This window comes from Manis pentadactyla, chromosome 1 (assembly GCF_030020395.1).
Source record: "Manis pentadactyla isolate mManPen7 chromosome 1, mManPen7.hap1, whole genome shotgun sequence".
NCBI lineage: Eukaryota > Metazoa > Chordata > Mammalia > Pholidota > Manidae > Manis > Manis pentadactyla.
Genome location: NC_080019.1, coordinates 81355725 through 81376572, shown reverse-complemented (window position 1 = coordinate 81376572; position 20848 = coordinate 81355725). Strand labels below are relative to the sequence as shown.

General features: G+C 36.3%; 1 protein-coding gene across 1 annotated transcript in view; it reads right to left on the bottom strand.

Annotated features, from left to right (window-relative positions):
• Positions 1–1919: 1919 nt before the first annotated feature.
• The window catches only part of CPA3 (carboxypeptidase A3), a 33252-nt gene continuing 14323 nt past the window's right edge, over positions 1920–20848 (bottom strand). The window contains 3 exon segments of the mRNA XM_057499025.1: positions 1920–5327; positions 12588–12670; positions 14392–14596. Coding sequence (XP_057355008.1) covers positions 5140–5327; positions 12588–12670; positions 14392–14596 — 476 coding nt within the window. The 3' untranslated portion in view covers positions 1920–5139.

Below are 20848 nucleotides of genomic sequence, written 5' to 3'. Positions count from 1 at the left end.
ACATGTAAGTGATATTATATAGTATTTATCTTTCTCTGTCTTATTTCATTTAGTATAATGTGCTCACAGACCATCCATGCTGTCACAAATGGCAGGACTTCCTTCTTTCTCATGGCTGAATAATATTCATATATATATAGACAGATATCTCTTTATCCATTCATCCCCCTATGGACACTTAGGTTTTGTCCGTGTCTCAGCATTATGATTAATGCTGCAGTGAACATGGCAGTGCAGGTATCTCTTTGAGATCCTGATTTCATTTTTTTGAGCTGTATACCAAGAAGTGGTATTACTAGATCATATAGTAGTTCTGTTTCATTTATTGTTGTTGCAGGGTGGGGGTATACAAATGAGGGACATCTTGTTTGGTCATCTTGTTTATGTCACTGCTCCATATCTATATTTGGACAAGCACCAGCTCAGATGCAAATCAACTGGGGAGTCTTGTAGGGGGCCCTTGTAGAGCACAGAAGCATTCAGGCCATGTATAATAACAAATGGGCAGACTTTAGTCATTTTGCAAAATTTTAGGGTACTTAATTTTCTTGTTTTTGATAATTGGAAATGTCTTATATTTTTCAGTCACCTAAAAAGTGTTTTATATATATATTTCTGGATATTGTTAAAAAAACAAATTAAAAATACAGTAGCAAATGATAACAAGAAAGAAGCAAGTTACTGTACAAACTCTGAGAACCCTGAGTTGGAGTTAATTTTTATTTTTATGCGTGCAAATTTTTTTTTAAGTATGTTGAATTTTGTTTTCAATTGTGTTTAAACTTATGAGGATCATTATCCTTTAGTTCGTAACAATCTGATGGTAACTTTGCATGCAGGAAAATGTACATATGCACACGCACACTCACTTTGCATCCAATCATAGCAGAGCCTTGGGGAAAAACCACGTTTGAGAGCAGCAATTGTGCCCCATTGTTTCTGTACCATCTACCACCTACTTCAGTTAGGAGCTGCATGAGCCAACTCTCTTTAAGGTAAGTGTACTTTGTCCCAAATACAAGCAAAATGGAAATCAGTGACTTATCTTGGTGAGCATCTATTATCTCAAATCCTAACAGGAATCTAGGAGATAAGCAGGGCAGACAAAGGATGGTTGTGTCTTGCTGGATAACATTCAGTGGTAGATTCTGGATTCTAACCTAAACCTCTTGATTTCTAGTCCTGCAATTTTATATATCACCACATCACACTCTAAATATTTCCATCCAGGACACACATGAACTGTTATACCAACTGTCAGGAGCCCAGGCTGCTGCTGTCATATTTTTTGCTTCGGTTCTCAAGAGCATTTTATGATCGAATATGGTTGCCTAGCACCAGTCATTGCAATTGTATTCCAGCCAAAAAGAAAAAGAGAGGAATGGAAGAGAAGGACCAAAGTGTGTTTGCCAGAGGTCTTTGAGTTTAGCTTTCTCGATTTTGCCATGTGATGTTTCTCTCTTGCAACCCACCGGCCAGAACAATCTAAGAGACACCTCTATTTAAAAGGTTGGAATTGGCCTTTATTTGAGTGGCCATGTGCCTGGTTCAAAATTAGGAGACCCATTACTAGGGAAGAGGGGAGAATAGATTTTAGGGAAAAACTAATAGTTTCTAAGGTCAGGCACAGTTTCTGGACTCCATTGCTTCTATTTATTTATTTATTTATTAAAGTATACTTGATATACAATCTTATATTGATTTCTAGTATATAACAGTGGTTCCACAATTACTCATATTATTAAATCCTCACCCACCAGTGCAGTTACATAGAAAGATGTTACAGAATCATTGGCTATATTCTTCATGCTGTACTACCATCCCCATGACCAACTTATACTATAACTGAGAGTTTTTGTGCCCCTTTATCCCCCTTTCCCTCTCCACCACCCACCCCAACCCCTCCCTGATGGTAACTACCAGTCACTTCTCAGCATCTATGAGTCTACTGCTGTTTTGTTTTTAGATTCCATAAATAAATGAAATCATGTGGTATTTGTCTTTCTCTGCCTGGCTTTTTTCACTCCGCATAATACCCTCTAGATCCATCCATGTTCTTGCAAATGGCAGGATTTCTTTTCCTTTTAGGGCTGAATAACATTGTGTATATGTACCACATCTTCTTTATCTATTCATCTACCGATGGACACTTAGGTTGCTTCCATATCTTGGCTATTGTAAATAATGCAGCAATAAACATAGGGGTGCATATATCTTTTCAAATCAGGAATTTTGTTTCCTTTGGGCAAATTTCTGAAAGTAAAATTACTGGATAGTATGGTATTTCTATTTCTTAGTTTTTTGAGGGACCTCCATACTGCTTTCCATATTAGCTGTACCAATTGCATTCCCACCAACAGTGTAGAGGGTTCCCTTTTTCCACATACTGCCCAACACTTGTTATTTCTTGTCTTTCGGTTGGTGGCCATTCTAAGTGGTGTGAGGTGATTCCATTGCTTCTTATAGATGCTCAAATAAATGAGTGTCTTACTGAGATTGCTTACTGCTGCTGCTTTTTATTATTTGTATCCTGGGAGATCATGATCAATTTAATACTACCTTATTTCATTGCAGATTTTTGGAACCAATGCATAATTTCTTTTAGGAAAACTCCTTTTTATATTTTCTATATTAAAAGTAAAAGGTTAGTTTATAGTACTGAGAACCACAGGGTGGAATCAAAAAGAATTCTTTGTCTTTGATCTTTCCCATGTCTAGGAAAGCCAAATATCCATCCATTTGGAATGACCAAAACTATGTAAACACCTTTACAAGAACAAGTTGATAGGGAAGAGCCTGAGAACAGAGAGAATTTGTGTATTCTCAGTAATCTGTTGCAAGTTTCTCTGGGAATTACTCACTTATTTTTGTCATTCAAAGAAAATCAGGGATAGATATTTGTCTTAAATGAGAAACAGAAACTCTTGTCAAAAGCCAAATGTTTACTTAGCCAATGAGCACCTACATAGTTATAGGAATGTATACAATATGTTGGATATGGGGACAGTACTGCTGACATGACATTTTATAATCAGCTTGGAGTCATAATGCCCACTGGAAACTCATTTGTTTGCATTAGTAAAAAATATTCAGTAAGATGTTTCATCTTCTTAGATATTGGAGACTTGTGTCTCAGTCCAGACCATTGCCATGAAAAAATAAAATTTCAAAATATGAAGCAGTATTCCTTGAGTGAATTTGGTGCTAAGAAAACTCAAAAGGGAATGATGATTTAGGTTTTTTGTGTGTTGTATTGTCAAGAACTTTGTAAGAGACAGTACAAACTATAACTTGGGTACAAAGCCTTTTCTGATAAATGAGAAATGACAAGGGGAGGCTTACAGCACTGACTACACAAACATTCCTATAAATAAAATGAAATTTTAGTTTTTAAATTTTAAAGTAGATATTTTTCTTCACATATATAGTTTTGCAGATCATAAGTCAAAGAAGTAAAATATCCTGGCATGTCATGCAAAAGCTATTCAGTTAAGATAAAGAATGGTCTTGTTAGGATTTTTTATTTTAGCCATTGAAATGATTTTTCTCTGATTAAGGAAAGAATCATTAAACCCCATAACAGCTCAAATAAAATGGTATGTAGAACTTTTGTGTTATTTTATAATCTGAATAGTGGATGAACCCAGATGATATTCAACAGTTGGTATTATCTCTGTCACCTACAGCTAAAGACTCAGTGGAATTAGAAATATTTATGTAAATTTTAAGGTTAGACTTTCTTTCAGTCCTTAGTTGAGTAGCAAGTGTGCATAAGTATGTAATTCCATATGGCATATTTAATGGAATAAATTTACATTTCTGTGTTCTGAGCTGGTTTTGAATGCTGAATGTTTAGATATAGACATTATATTTCTTCTAAGGGACAATTTAACCTTATAACCACAGTTTTGTCTTTTACTTTATTGACTCTGTCACCTTTCCCTCTACCTGTAAAGAAATTTTGTTTGATTGGTTTCCTCTAGACAATTTGCATGGGAAACTTTTACCTATCTCCTTAATTGTCAGAGACACCGTTATCTTGTAGATATGATGGCACTCTTTCTTTTGTGGGCCCGTAAAGGATTCATGAGGAATGTCTCAGGTTTTTTGTTGACTTGGTTTCTCAGAATCTTTCAGGATTCTCAAAAATTTTGTCTAGAATATTCTGAGAAGTAGTTTGTAGGAAATCAAGGAAGTCTCTACTTGTCCCTCAAGTTCTGGTCAATCATCTGGGTTTTGGATTTTTAGAATGTATGGACACCAATGTAAAGGAAGAAAGAGATTATGCTTGGTAAGGAGGATGGCATTTTGTACTTCAAATGATGATGTGTTGGAGAATTAAGGTTGGGGAAAGGTATTTTGTAACACTATCTTAAACAACGGAATTATAGACTATAAAAGCAATAAATTCTTCTGATTGTCCTTGGTCAAGGGATGTTGTGGCAGGTGGTTTCCTCTGATTGTGATAGGTTAGATTAAACTGTTTTGAATTTAATGTACATTATGTTGATGGGAACTGGATTTTTTGTTTAAAGCACTGAGATTCGTCTCTATATGAACCACTTTATTTCCTGCTAGGACATCCTTTTGCTATTGTGACGATATAAACAATGTCTAGTTTTACTAAAAAAATATATATGTAAGCAAAATGTTTTTGAAAACTGAAGATATACTTTCTTATTCATAGACTGTATGAAAAGTATTAATACTCGGTTATTAATGCTTCTAGAGAAATGTAGAGAATATAGTTTGTCAAAAACAGAAGATTGTGCTTTATTTTTATTATATGAGCACATGGAAAGATTGAGCCACATGGATAATTTGATTCTGCAGAAACTAAGGGTTCTCATTTCTTTTCTGTGATCCACTGTATATCACCTGTCAAAGTACTTGAAGTAATACTTTGTGCTGGGTTCAAACTTGAAACAGAGAAAGGTAGTTAAAAGGTTTCACTTAATGCTATTTGTTAAGGTGCAACTGACAGTAAATAAAAGCAAAAAGAAATACTATTGGGCTTAAGTGAGCAAGAGAGGGACCCAGTCAGGTGATGTGGAAACTACATCTAGGGATAACTGAAGACTAACTTTCTGGTGAAAGGCACAAAGAAGGATTAACTGGCTTATTCCAAACTGAGGGCAGTTAGGAAGTATGCCTGAGGATATACTTGGCAATAAATTGGACAGCTAGCATGGTTTCTTTGCAGGTTGACTTTATCCAAGATTCTAGAAGGAGAAAACCAAATTTGCCTTTATCTCGGAGCTCAAAGGCAAATGTGTGTTTGATGCCCAGGTTGTAAGCCCAGTCTAAAGAAGAACCTGATGTCGGGTCTGTAAAACATAAGCAGTAAATATTTAATTAGAAACAAATGCTAATGTTTTTCTTGAAACAGAAATTCACTGCTGTCAAATTAGCAATAAAAAATAATTATGTGTACAGTTAATTGCAGTAATGAATGGGAGTAGTGGTCTGTATAGTATAGAGTGTTGAGTAAAAAATAATTGTGGCTTTGAAGTCCACCACACATTTTAATATGTGCTGCATTTTGCTTTGGTCAATACTCTAAACTGAGTTTGTTTCCAGGACACACATTCTCACAGATGGATGTAGTTTGAGCAAGTGCAAGCAAGCTAGGGAAACCAACTGAGGAGGGCTCATGGGTCACTGAAAACCCACCAAGGAAAGCTATCTATACAAGCTTTGCAAAATTACATTCTTTGTAACAGTTTAGATCTCTTGCTATTCATGTGGCTAGGGTAAATTATTTTATAGTGAAAAGGTCAAGGAAACTTAAAAACTATTTTAAAGATGTACTTAATTCCCTAATCCAACTTTTCCATGTTAATTTTTATGAAATTATATTAAGAATGTGATTATTTGGTAAAGATTGAAAATATGAACACATCTGGAGGCTATATACGTATAAGATTTATACAAGTGCATGTAAATACTATGAATTATTTATGTATATTTTGCTTTACATAATAGAAATCCTTTTTATTTTTGTATAGGGAATCATTTATGTTCTAGGACAAGTAGTGAGTTTAATCAATATTAACATTTACAGTTTGAAAGATAAGAATTCAAAGTTGTGATGAAGAGAAAGAAGGAATATTTTGGTGGAAAGAGAGGGTTGGCTCTTACATTATTCAAATATTAGTAAGCCTTTAATATGCACAGTGCACTTTACTTGGCCCTGTGGAGGGTGGGTGGTGCAAAGATGAAGATGCTATTGGTATCTTTGGGAATTTACAATTTAGAGAGAGAAGTCAAAGATGCAAATCAATAGAGACAGGGCATATTTTGTAAGCAATATAGGAAAGTTACAATATCTTATGAAGGTTTAAAGGAAGAAAGAGATCATGCTTGGTAAGGAGGATGGCATTTTGTGCTCAACACCTGCTCAGATACCACCCTCATGATGGAGGTGGTATTTGAGGAGAGCCTTAAAGAGAGTCTGCTATTTTTCCAGTAGAATGGGTGAAAGGCATTCTGGTAGATGAACTACAAAGTTGGAAAAACATGAAGGTGTTTTTAGGGATCGGTGAGATCCACCTGGACTGGAGGAGATGGAGCAGTGAGAGTTTGTGGGCAAAGCTCAGAAAGATCTGATAAACCAGCACAAAGTGTTGTTTGGGAGGCAGTAATAGCCATTTTGTGCTATACTTAGGATGTTTAATACGGACTGGTAAGAGTAGGGATCAGTTTGGAAGTATTGGGAAATGAAAGCCTGAGCTAGTGTAGAGTCACCACACTAGGAATGGAATTGAGGGCTCTATGTAAGAAACACTGGAATGGAAGAGCCACAGAATTTGGTAAAAATGATTGTGATTTCAATCTGGATGGCTGAAAAAATCTGCATAGTATTAACAGAAACAGGAACTCAGAGGGTAACGGTGGGGAAAAGAAAGGGTAAAGGGAGGAAGATAAAAGAGTATGTTAAGCATCAATGACACATTCAGGAAGGAGCTAGGGAAAATGAATTTTGAAGTTATTGGCAGAAATATCATAGGTGAAAATTGGCTTGCACACATTCAGGGCCATTGTGTCTTCTTGGTGGATTGATCCTTTTGTCATTATTAATGTCCCTTCTTGGTTTCTAGCAAATCTCTTTGCTCTGAAATTTACTTTATTTGATATTTAATATGGCCACTTCTCCTTCAGTTAATAATGTTTTGCATGGTACATCTTTTTCTAGCCTTTCTATTTCAACTTGTTATATTTGAAGTGAATTTCTTGTAGGCAGTGTATTGGATCATATTTTTAAAATCCACTCTGCTGACTTCTGTCTTTTTAAAAATTTAGGTAAATTGTTGGTGAGACTTAAATCTGCCATCTAATCATTTGATTTTTATTTGCTCCCTCTGTTTTTCATTCCTCTATTTATCTTTTATTGCTTTCTTCTGGTAACAAGAACATTTTTAGGATTCCATTTTGATTTATTTATAATGTTTTTGATATATTTGTACAGTTTTCTTAGTGGTTGTACCATGGGTGAAAGGTGATTCCCTAGCTGAGCCACGTGGTGTGGTGCCTCTGTAGGTGGCAAATATGGGCTCCAGCTTGTGAGGATAGAGTGCACTTCCCTGATGAGGGAAGAAGCAGAAGGAAGAGGAGGGGCCTGAAGAGAGAACCTTATATTTGTTTATTGTCTAAAAAAAAATGTCTACGTTTAGAGGCAGTCAGCATAGACAGAGCAGAAAAAGAGGAGGAGGCAAGCCAGGCGAGTGCATTGTCAAGGAAGCCAGAGGAAGGGCAAGAAGGGATATCAGCAGGGTCCAATGCTGCAGGGAGCCTGTAGAGCATGTGGCTGAGATAACTGCGCTGGATTTAGTGATCAAGAAGGCTGCCATTTTTAGCTAGAGTTGGGTTTACGTTCATTACATGAAAAGCACATAAAGTTAAGAGTTCAGTACCAATGGAGGCAGGGTAAATAGGAATTGTATGTTGCATGATGATTTAGAGTGTACTAGACATTTTAATGAACTTGGCCAATTACTAGCTGTACTAGCTCTCCATTCGCAGCTCAGTAAACTGTTGTGGTTTCAAAAAGTTAGAATATAGCTATTCCATATTGACAAATTTTCTTAATGTGAAATTTTTCATTAATAGTGATCATTAAGAATATATGTAATTTGTGATTTTCCATACTTGTGTGATATTACTGAGTGTAATGCATTTTATTTTATGATAGCACTTTTTGTATCTTTGAAATCTTAAATTTTTTCAAACAAAACCTATGTTAAGGCATAAAATAAATGCAACATTGGAAACTTTTTACTTGTAAGAATACATTATAATAGGACTTAAAATTTGTTGAACTTAGCCTTTTATTTATCTATATCTGTACCCACTAAAATATGTGTACATATTCATAAAATATAATATCACTTGTGAAATCCAGGTATTCTTCTAACTGCTTTATATATGTTAATTTATTTAATTAATTCCTGTCATAATACTATGATTTATGTATTAATTGCTGAAGTAGAAATTTTGGCACAGAGAGATTAAGCAGTTTGCTCCAAGACAAATAACTAGTAAGTGGATGAGTCAGGAATCAAACTCAAGCTGCATATCTTCAGAGTGTGTTATTAACTGTTGTACTGTATTACCTACCTTACACCATCTATCGTCCTCCCAATAAGTCTTGAGTTCTACAAGATGATTTGTTTGATATTTTCTTTACATATTGACATTTAAAAAAATTTCCTACTCAAGGCACATTAGGTGTAAGGAATGTACTGTAATACAATCAAACCAAGTCAAGGTAAAACTGAACTAAACTAGGAATCTGGTTTTAGCCCAAAGAAATCCACGTAAAGTGATGCTGGTGACGTAATGTGTGTGTGTGTTTAAAAGCTATTATTAACATGCATTAAACATAATAATCTGCACTTTTACATCAGTACTAAGTGAAAATTCCATTTAAAACAAGAACTGAAGCTACAGACACAAGGGCATGAAATGAAATATTTTCTCTGCACTTCTGCTGCCCCTTAATATAATCTCAGTTTGAATGTCTCTTAGTAGAGATTGGGTGTTGTGAGCTACAAATCTGGAGTCTTGATTTTCTCTTTTTCAAAATGTAGGATAGTGGAGTATGGAAAACAGTACTGGGTTGAGAAACAGGCAGATCTTGCAATGTTGTTATATGAGGACGGCAACAAGAAAGACACTTTGAAATTAACTTTTCAACTCATGATGTGACACATCATGTTATTAGTGATGCAAGCTGCCTAGTTCCTATCAATTCAATGAACTGTTCTTGCTAACTAGGTACTATGTTCAGTTGTTTCTAAAATGGTAAAGGAATGGATATGCCATCAATATTTCACAATCATTTAACATAAATTTTTGTGCTATCTAAACATTGCTGCTTTGTTGCAAAGCAGCTGTACACCATTCGGCTCTGGCCTGGAATTCTGAGTTTTGTTCCTATTCTGCCCCAAGTGATAAAATCTTTTTGTATCTCAATTTTACAGTTTAAAAATGAGGGGTTATGCTTAGCTCAGTGCTTCTCATGCTTCTCAACCTATTTCATTTTAGAATCACTTTCAGTACTTTAAAAAATGAGAATTCTTGGGTCCCATCACAGATTAGTGAAACCAGACTGGGGGTTGGGCTTGATCATCCTCCTATTTTAAGAGCTTCTCAGATGATTCTCATGAGAAGTTAGGCTTGAGAACCATGAATTAGATCATTTTCTGTTTCCTTCTGGTTTCAAATTTTATAATTTTAACTTATTTGCTGTATTTGCTTGTTAGTCTCAAATTGGAGGTTAAGATGTCTTCACAATTTGGGTTTAAAAAATGCTCTCTCAGTCCTTTTCTTTTGTCTCTGTCAAATCAAAGAGAGAAAAATACTGGCAAATGCTAGATGCTTTCCCCAAATCCTGGGACCTGTTAAGTGACAATCAGGATATTGGAAAGGCTCAAATTTAATCATGGGATGGCCTTATTGTCTAGTCTTACCAAGTCAACCACTTTGCTACCCACTGCTTCTCATGAATGTTTGATTAACATTCAAATCAGATGTTTTATTAAAGCAGTCACTCCTGAAAATTTTGAACATCTATCAAGCTGCTGCAACCCTGTATGGAAGAGGCAATTCTTTCTAAATCTGAATTCCTTCAAAAAAACTGGTAATAAGGAAATTTAAAAATACTGCTACATGGCTGTTCCGAATAGTAACTCCTTTTCACCCTATCCTCCCACCTTGAAAGTGACATAGAAGTCACACCTGATGGAGCTATGGTATCTTTGGATATCTGTTCCTCCAAGTTATTGTGTAGCTCCTTGAGAGCATTTAGTTTGTTGTAACCCTTCTAACCTACCTCTCAAAGCTCCACATTTGTAGGATTTTGGTAGGCACTCCATGATTTCTTGCTTATTAAATGATTGTGGTACAATGCCGTTCATAGCTGAAATATGCTCATAATTTGCATATATAATATATATATTATAGAGCCATGATATCCAATATTTTTGGCATGCTGCTATATACATATATATATGTGGAAAGTGTAAGAGTAATAATACTTTGATGCTCTATTTGTCATTTGCAAAGTTTATTCCTGTTTGGAACCTTTGTTCTTTGCTGCCAAGAATATGTGTGTTTTTCTGCTTATGATGTGAGTTGCTCTTACATTGTGTCTGAGTGGCTTATCTGGTCCTGCTATTTCTCATATCTACTGAGTTTAAAATAACCATTTTAAACTGGTTTTCTAGTCTGTTCTTTTGTTTTTCATTTTGCTCACTTTCTGTTCAGATACATATGTATCTGGGTGTATCATCTGTTTTGAAATCTTGTTGTCAATCACTTGTAGATGTAATGAATCCCTGGCATGGCTATGTTGCAGCAAGATCTAGGTGGATGCAGGTCTTGTACTTTCTCTTAGCCCTTTAACAACAACTGGCTGATAGGTGAATGCTAGTGAATGTTCTCTAGGAATGGAACTTGCCTGTTTTTTTTTTTTTTTGAGTCATTTTTTTACCACCACCAAAGAAGCTTCCGATAAGTGGGCTCTAGAAGCTGTATGTGATAACTGTGGCATTTTCAAATTCCATAGTAGTTGTTAAGGGTATAGACTTGCAGTTCCAAGTTTATACTTTCAGCATAGATTTGGAAGTGATTTATAAGGTATGGCCAGGTAGGGTATCACAGGGAATCCATGGATTCATATGCACATATATTTTTCTCATCCAACAAATTCTAAATGCATAATGAATATGAGCATGTGTATTTGGTGAGGGTGGGTTGTCCATGAAATGTTCAAAAGTGAAATAGCAGCATGCCAAAAACATTGGATATCATGACTCTAGACAGTGATGCAGGCTAAATCAAGTCTAGTCTGCAGTTTCAATCCACATTCCCTCTTTTGGATAAATCAGGGCACCATTTTCATTGAGCAAGTTTATGGATTTTAGTTCTGTTGTTATTCTGTGTCTTGCACTGTGCTAGATATTACTATATCTGAGAGGAAATCAGAAAGAATTGCCTTTGAGGAATTGAATTTTCTTAGGAAGTTAAGGTTTTGTAAGCAGTTTCGTTGGGAATTTTCTGTAAGTTTTGGGCCTAAGAACTGAAGCTCAGAAATGGTTTGGAGAAAAGGTGATTTTTACTATAGTATTTCCAAACTAGGATCAGTGTGATCTTGCTATAAGAGCATAAATGATCTCATTTTCTAAGATGTGAATTAATAGTCTTTGGTGAAAATCAGATGAATTTCTTTTCATTGCATCAAAATAGAAAAGCCAGTTAGAAAAACCAGATGGGAAAGCAGTATGCACAGTGGTCAAGATCATAGGTGTTGGTTTTGTTAAAAAACCTGGGACTGAACCCAGTTTAACTAGTTGCGAGCACTGCCCACCTCATAGGGTCTTGTGAGGATTAACTGAGATTGTAAAAATCAAGAGCTAAGCAGTGCTTGACTTGTAAGAAATCTAAGTCAATGTTTCAAAACACACAAAGAAGTGTAAAAATAGTGAAAAGTGAGAAGTAGTGCTGAGACACTGAAACAAAGCAACGAAACTAGAACCTTATGACCTCCTTTCTTAATTTACTATGTACATTTCAGTTGAATACAGTAGGAAAGGGCTGGTCCGAGGGACAGGAAGCTGGTTTGACAGGGCTGAAACTGCTGGTCTACCATTTTTCCACCAGGGACTCAGGAAAGACTGCTTGCATGGGGACTAGGCCAAGGAAGGAAAAGTCCGATTAAGTTAAATGGTTTAAACAAAAGTATCGATTCTGCCCAAAGTGACTCTTGTTAGTTCCTGTGAGGATAAAATATTGTTGGTCATGGGGAACAGGAAGGTGGATGAATTCAACTGTCAATTCATCTTGACTTAATAACAATGTTGACCTTATAACCTTATAAAAGTTCAGTGTAATTTTTTTTAAGAAAAATCTTACTCCCCAGAAGGGCAGGATCTGTGCCCTAGATTCACATATTAATTCAGAATTACCTGTTAAAACTAAAGTTCAAACTCCAGGTGTTTAATCCTAATTTATAAATTCTGTATTTTTCTTCAATATTTTTAAAAAAGAATTAGGGTAAATGACACAGTAAGTAAGGAAAGACTTACAAATTGTTGTTGCTATTGGGCCATAGATGTAGTGGCTTTCATATCGAGTTGATAGAACATCAGTGCCAATCTTTGCAACTTTGGCCAGGAGAGAAAGGGAAGTTAGAGTGGAATAATAGTATGCTATGTAAATGCCATTAATTTACTGGAGATAAAAAAAAGTCAGTGTTACCAGTTTTCTTTGCATTTGAAGATCAAAATACATGGTTAAATGAGAAATTTATTTTCAGTAAGAAATATTGTCATTGTGAAGATCTAAATGTGATATCAGTTATAAACAGTAATATCTTGTCTCATTTTGTGTTTCTACCCTTTCTTTTCTCTCCTCCCTTCCTTCCTCCTAGAAAACATATTCTTTCTTCTTCCTCTCAGATTGTTTTTGGCTTCAGGCAGCTGTCTTTTCCAAAGTCCATTTTTCCCATGTTCCTCCTTCCTTTTTCTTTATATGGCCCGCATTGCTGTAGGACTTTCTCCGCATCTCATTTTAGCACGCCAAAGGCAGGAAGGTGGTTGGCTCCTTTTAAAAATAGTTCTGTTAGAGTTTCTCTTCCAGAGTGGCATTTCATGACCTTTAATACATATTAGTGTTTTTTGTTGGGAATGATGAGAGGAATGAGCTGTAATGGAATATAGTCACTATCATATTTGTACTCTAAATGAAGATTTTAATTTTAGTCCATATGTAAAACATGTGTAACAAAGAAATAATTTTTTCTTACTCACTTTAGTTGCTGAGTAACAGCTTTTACGTTACTCAAAGTGGATTGAGTCTATTTTTAATTTTTAATCCATAATACCATTTTCCTAAGGGCAGATTGAAATTGCATTGCTATATCTTTGCATAAATTAATCAAACTCATGGGTTCAGATTCTCAACCAAATAAATAGATGACTCTGTGGTCTACCTTTTGCTTGTATATTTTCTTTGTTGTATACACATAAATTATTTTAATGACTGGTTCAAATCTCTGCCCCAACTCAAATGAAATGCAGTTGTGCTGAATTCAGTTGACTGAAGTGAGAATGACAATTGTGACCTCTTTATAAAAATTAAAAATTTGATGAGGTAGCATTTGAACAACATCTTTTACTGAGTATGTTACATTTGCCAGCCCACGTGGGATCTGGGATAGAGAACTTTATCAGCTCTCTTTCTTTTTTTTTTTTTACAGCAATTAAAATCGTTTATTCCTTTTTATGGATACTCAGTCATTCACACTGCCAGTTCTTGTGATTCATTGGACTCAGTATGTGGAGGGCTTTTTTTTTTAAAGCTAACATGATTATTTTTCATATAAAGGGAGAGGTATGCTTAGTGAATCAGAATTCTGGGAAGATTGCATTTAGTGAGGAAGCTTCTCCAACATTCATCTTTCTTTAGAGAGTAAAATAATATCATTTCCCAGTTGGTCACCAGGGTAACAATCCAGTGGATCCTCTTAAACCTGGTGTCATAAGGACAGAATCACAGATATCTTTGCTGTTCTGTTAGACTTTTGCTGTGTGTGGTTTTATAATATGACCCATAGTAAATGTTTAACTATGTAATGATCTGGGTAGTGATGCAGTTCTACCCTGGATTGTCTAGACATTTCTTCCCACTGGTTTTATTTTAGAATCATCTCTATACTTTTATCACATGAAAAATGAAGGATTATGGTTATAACTCTAAAGAAAACTTCATTACTTCTTTTCTTTGGTATTAAAATGTGAAATTCTTTCAACATAACCCATGTTGTTAATGAAGAACAGACTGAAAGTCCATGGTGGTGTCAATGCATGAACCACAAACTTCTTTCTACATACCAGGTCCTCGTGGTTAGGTGGCAGTTCTGTTGTATATCCGTAGGGAAACAGTAGCATCTGGGAGTAGGAATGAAAGGTGATGTAGGCCTTGAGTGATTTTAGGTGGCTTTGAATGAAGTCAGTAACAGCTTTCGTCTCTCTCTCCGACTCTGGTGCACGGCCCCGATAGATATCCTCACATGGGTCCTTACTGTTGGGAAATGCTGTAGAAGACACAAATGGGTAGATCACAGTCTGCTCTCCATCAGTATAGCCCCTTCCTTTTCTGGTGCGAATTCACAAAATATTTTAAACACTTTAGTCTCCCAGGCTTGTAGGGCTGCCTCAGTGTCTCTGGTGTCATAGCCACTGCAGTAGCTTTGTACACACAACTCAGTGTGGAACAAACTTAACCCACTGGACTATTCTTAGCCTTATTTATTTTCCTTTGTGAAATTTCCCAGGGTCACAGGAATAATAATACATCAGAAGCAGCCCGGGGCCTGGAGCCAGATAGATCCGTTTCAATTCAACCCCAGCTCTAACTCACCGGGGACTGGTGTAAATCACCTTCTTTGAGCCTGAGTTTTTTCAACCTGTTTCAGCAGGCGGCTCTCAGTGAAGGATAGCTGCTATTACCATATTCATTATGGAGAATAGAGTAAAATTCTGAGGCTGTATTTTCAACAAATTTGTGTAAAGAAAAATTTTTTGAATTGGGGTAGTGGTAATTCCTCCTTGACTGTATAAAAAGATAAAGTCATTTATGCAGCAATAACAGGGTCATCTGCCTATCATTGCATTTCCATTAAACTTTTTTCAGGTCTTTTGCCTCAAATGTTTCTTTCTTTTTTTTTTTTTTACTTATTTTTATTAAGGTATAATTTATATACACTCTTATGAAGGTTTCACATGAAAAACAATGTGGTTACTACATTCACCCATATTATCAAGTCCCTACCCATACCCCAATGCAGTCACTGTCCATCAGTGCAGAAGATGCCACAGATCCACTATGTGCCTTCTCTGTGCTACACTGTTCTCCATGTGATCCCCCACACCAAGTGTACTAAACATAATACCCCTCAATCCCCTTCTCCCTCCCTCCCCACCTGCCCTCCCACACCCCTCCTCTTTGGTAATCAATAGTTCATTCTTGGAGTCTCTGAGTCTGCTGCTATTTTGTTCCTTCAGTTTTGCTTCATTGTTATACTCCACAAATGAGGGAAATAATTTGGCATTTGTCTTTCTCTGCCTGGCTTATTTCACTGAGCATAATGTCCTCCAGCTCCATCCATGTGATTGCAAATGGTAGAATCTGTTTCTTACTGCACAATAGTATTCCATTGTGTATATGTACCACCTCTTCTTTATCCATTCATCTACTGACGGACACTTAGGTTGCTTCCATAGCTTGGCTATTGTAAAAAGTGCTGTGATAAACATAGGGGTGCATATGTCTTTTTAAATCTGAGAAGTTGTATTCTTTGGGTAAATTCCAAGGAGTGGGATTCCTGGGTCAAATGGTATTTCTATTTTTAGTTTTTTGAGGAACTTCCATATTGCTTTCCACAATGGTTGAACTAGCTTACATTCCCACCAATGGTGTAGGAGGGTTCCCCTTTCTCTGCATCCTCGCCAGCATTTGTTGTTCTTAGTCTTTTCGATGCTGGCCATCCTTACTGGTGTGAGGTGATATCTCACTGTGGTTTTAATTTGCATTTTGCTGATGACTAGTGATGTTGAGCATCTTTTCATGTGTCTGTTGGCCATCTGAATTTCTTCTTTGGAGAAGTGTCTCTTCATATCCTCTGCCCATTTTTTAATTGGGTTATTTGCTTTTTGGGTGTTGAGGCATGTAAGTTCTTTATATATTTTGGATGTTAACCCCTTGTCAGATATGTCATTTACAAATATATTCTCCCATACTGTAGGATGCCTTTTTGTTCTGTTGATGGTGTCCTTTGCTGTACAGAAACTTTTTAGTTTGATGTAGTCCCATGAGTTCATTTTTGCTTTTGTTTCCCTTGCTCAAGGAGATGCATTCAGGAAGAAGTTGCTCATGCTTATATTCAGGAGATGTTTGCTTATGTTGTCTTCTAAGAGTTTTATGGTTTCATGACTTACATTCAAGTCTTTAATCCATTTTGAGTTTACTTTTGTGTATGGGGTTAAACAATAATCCAGTTTCATTCTCTTGCATGTAGTTGTCTAGTTTTGCCAACACCAGCTGTTGAAGAGGCTGTCATTTCCCCATTGTATATCCATTGCTCCTTTATCATATATTCATTGACCATGTATGGTTGGGTTTATATCTGGGCTCTCTAGTCTGTTCCATTGGTGTATGGGTCTGTTCTTGTGCCAGTACCAAATTGTCCGGATTACTGTGGCTTTGTAGTAGAGCTTGAAGTTGGGGAGAAAAATCCCTCCAGCTTTATTCTTTCTCAGGATTGCCTTGGCTATTTGGGGTCTTTTGTGGTTCCACATGAATTTTAGAACTATTTGTTCCAGGTCATTGAAGAATGCTTTTGGTATTTTGACAGGGATTGCATTGAATCTGTAGATTGCTTTAGGCAGGATGGCCATTTTGACAATGTTAATTCTTCCTATCCATGAGCACGGGATGTGTTTCCATTTATTGGTGTCTTCTTCAGTTTCTCTCATGTGTGTCTTGTAGTTTTCAGGGTATAGGTCTTTCACTTCCTTGGTTAGGTTTATTCCTAGGTATTTTATTCTTTTTGATGCAACTGTGAATGGAATTGTTTTACTGAGTTATCTCTCTGTTAGTTCATTGTTAGTGTATAGGAATGCCACAGATTTCTATGTATTAACTTTGTATCCTGCAACTTTGCTGAATGCAGATATTAGATCTAGTCGTTTAGGGGTGGATTCTTTAGGGTTTTTTATGTACAATATCATGTCATCTGCAAACAGGGACAGTTTGACTTCTTCCTTGCCAATCTGTATATCTTTTATTTCTTTGTGTTGTCTGATTGCCATAGATAGGACCTCCAGTACTATGTTGAATAGCGGTGGGGAAAGTGGGCATCCTTGTCTTGTTCCTAATCTTAAATGAAAAGCTTTCAGCTTCTCACTGTTACGTATGATGTTGGCTGTGGTTTTGTCATATATGACCTTTATTATGTTGAGGTACTTGCCCTCTATACCCATTTTGGGTGTGGATGTTGAATTTTGTCAAATGCTTTTTCAGCATCTATAGAGATGATCATGTAGTTTTTGTCCTTCTTTTTGTTGATGTGGTGGATGATGTTGATGGATTTTCAAATGTTCTACCATCCTTGCATTCCTGGAATAAATCCTACTTGATCATGATGGATGATCTTTTTGATGTATTTTTGAATTTGGTTTGCTAGTATTTTGTTGAGTATTTTGGCATCTATGTTCATCAGGGATATTGGTCTGTAATTTTCTTTTATTGTGGTGTCTTTGCCTGGTTTTGGTATTAGAGTGATGCTGGCCTCATAGAATGATTTTGGAAGTATTCCCTCTTCTTCTACTCTTTGGAAAACTTTGAGGAGGATGGATATTAGGTCTTTACCAAATGTTTGATAAAATTCAGCGGTGAAGCCATTTGGTCCAGGAGTTTTGTTCTTAGGTAGTTTTCTGATTACCAGTTCAATTTCATTGCTGGTAATTGGTCTGTTCAGATTTTCTCTTTCTTCCTGGGTCAGCCTTGGAAGGTTGTATTTTTCTAGAAAGTTGTCCATTTCTTCTAGGTTATCCAGTTTGTTAGCATATAATTTTTCATAGTGTTCTCTAATAATTCTTTGTATTTCTGTGGTGTCTGTAGTGATTTTTCCTTTCTCATTTCTGCTTCTGTTTATGAATGTAGACTCTCTTTTTTTCTTGATAAGTCTGGCTAGGGGTTTATCTATTTTGTTTATTTTCTTGAAGAACCAGCTCTTGTTTTCATTTATTCTTTCTATTGTTTTATTCTTCTCGATTTTTTAAATTTCTGCTCTAATCTTTATTATGTCCCTCCTTCTACTGACTTTGGGCCTCATTTGTTCTTCTTTTTCTAGTTTCATTAATTGTGAGTTTAGACTGCTTATATGGGATTGTTCTTCTTTCCTGAGGTAGGCCTGTATTGCAATATACTTTCCTCTTAGCATGGCCTTGGCTGCGTCCCACCGATTTTGTGGTGTTGAATTGTCATTGTTAATTGTCTCCATATATTGCTTGATCTCTGTTTTTGTTTTGTCATTGATCCATTGGTTATTTAGGAGCATGTTGTTAAGCCTTCAAGTGTTTGTGGGATTTTTCATTTTCTTTGCATAATTTATTTCTAGTTTCATACCTTTGTGGTCTGAGAAACTGATTGGTACAATTCTAATCTTTTTGAATTTACTGAGGTTCTTTTTGTGGCCTAGTATATGATCTATTCTTGAAAATGTTCCATGTTCACTTGAGAAGAATGTGTATTTTGCTGTGTTTGGGTGTAGAGATCTGTTGATGTCTATTAGGTCCATCTGTTCTAATGTGTTGTTCAGTGCCTCTGTGTCCTTACTTATTTTCTGTCTGGTTGATCTGTCATTCAGAGTGAGTGGAGTGTTGAAGTCTCCTAGAATGAATGCATTGCATTCTATTTCCCTTTTTAATTCAGTTAGTATTTGTTGCACATATGTAGGTGCTCCTGTGTTGGGAGCATAGATATTTATAATGGTTATAACTTCTTGTTGGATTGACCCCTTTATCATTATGTAATGTCCTTCTTTATGTCTTGTGACTTTCTTTGTTTTGAAGTCTATTTTGTCTGATACAAGTACTGCAACTCCTGCTTTTTTCTCTCTATTAGTTGCATGAAATATCTTTTTCCACCCCTTCACTTTTAGTCTGTGTATGTCTTTGGGTTTAAAGTGTGTCTCTTATAGGCAGCATATAGATGGGCCTTGTTTTTTTATCCATTCAGTGACTCTATGTCTTTTGATTGGTGCATTCAGTCCATTTACATTTAGCATGATTATCTATAGGTATGTACTTATTGCCATCGCAGACTTTACATTCATGGTTACCAAAGGTCAAGGTTAACTTCCTTACTATCCAAGAGTCTAACTTAACTCACTTAATATGCTATTACAAACACAATCTAAAGGTTCTTTTCTTTTTCTCCTCTTTTTTCTTCCTCCTCCATTCTTTATATATTAGGTATCGTATTCTGTACTGTTTGTCTATCCCTTGATTGACTCTGGGGATAGTTAATTTAATTTTGCATTTGCTTAGTAGTTAGCTGTTCTACTTTCTTTACTATGGTTTTATTACCTGTGGTATAAAAACAGCTATTAAACCTTAGGAACACTTCCATCTATAGCAGTCCCTCAAAAATATACTGTAGAGATGGTTTGTGGGAGGTAAATTCTCTCAGCTTTAGCTTATCTGGAAATTGTTTAATCCCTCTTTCAAATTTAAATGATAATCTTGCCAGATAAGGTAATATTTTTTTCCAGGCCCTTCTGCTTCATTGCTTTAAATACATCATGCCACTCCCTTCTGGCCTGTAAGGTTTCTGCTGAGAAGTCCGATGATAGCCTGATGGGCTTTCCTTTGTATGTGATCTTATTTCTCTCTCTAGCTGCTTTTAATAGTCTGTCTTTATCCTTGATCTTTTCCATTTTAAGTACTATATGTCTTGGTGGTGTCCTCCTTGGGTCCCTTGTGTTGGGAGATCTGTGCACCTCCATGGCTTGAGAGACTATCTCCTTCCCCAGATTGAGGAAGTTTTCAGCAATTATCTCCTCAAAGACATTTTCTATCCCTTTCTCTTTCTCTTCTTGTTTGGTATCCCTGTAATGCGAATATTGTTCCGTTTGGATTGGTCACACAGTTCTCTCAATATTCTTTCATTCTTAGAGATCCTTTTTTCTCTCTGTGTCTCAGCTTCTTTGTATTCCTCTTCTCTGGTTTCTATTTCATTTATCGTCTCCTCCACCATATTCAACCTGCTTTTAATACCCTACATTGTGTTCTTTAACGATTGGATCTCCGACCGGAATTCATTCCTGAGTTCTTGGATATCTTTCTGTACCTCCATTAGCATGTTGATGATTTTTATATTGAACTCCCTTTCTGGAAGAGTCACAACGTCCATGTCATTTAAATCTTTCTCTGGAGTTGTATTAATAATTTTACTCTGGACCAAGTTCCTCTGGCATTTCATATTTGTATATGGTGCCCTCTGGTGTCCAGGAGCTCTACTCTCTGGAGCTGCTCAGCCCCTGAAGCAATGTCAGGGGTCACAGAGGAGTGGTATTGGTGCCTGGGGGTAGGAAAAAGTCCTGCTTCCTGGCTGCTATGCATGCTTCCACTGCCTGAACCAGTGGGCCAAACACTTTTGTCCCAGAGCAGCCAGATATGGATCCCTACTTTCCACAAGCAGCCAGAATCCCAGTCTCCCCAGTAACTCCATCTGTCCCAGCTTTCCAACCCCTTAATCACAAGAGTATGATGAAAGTACCATG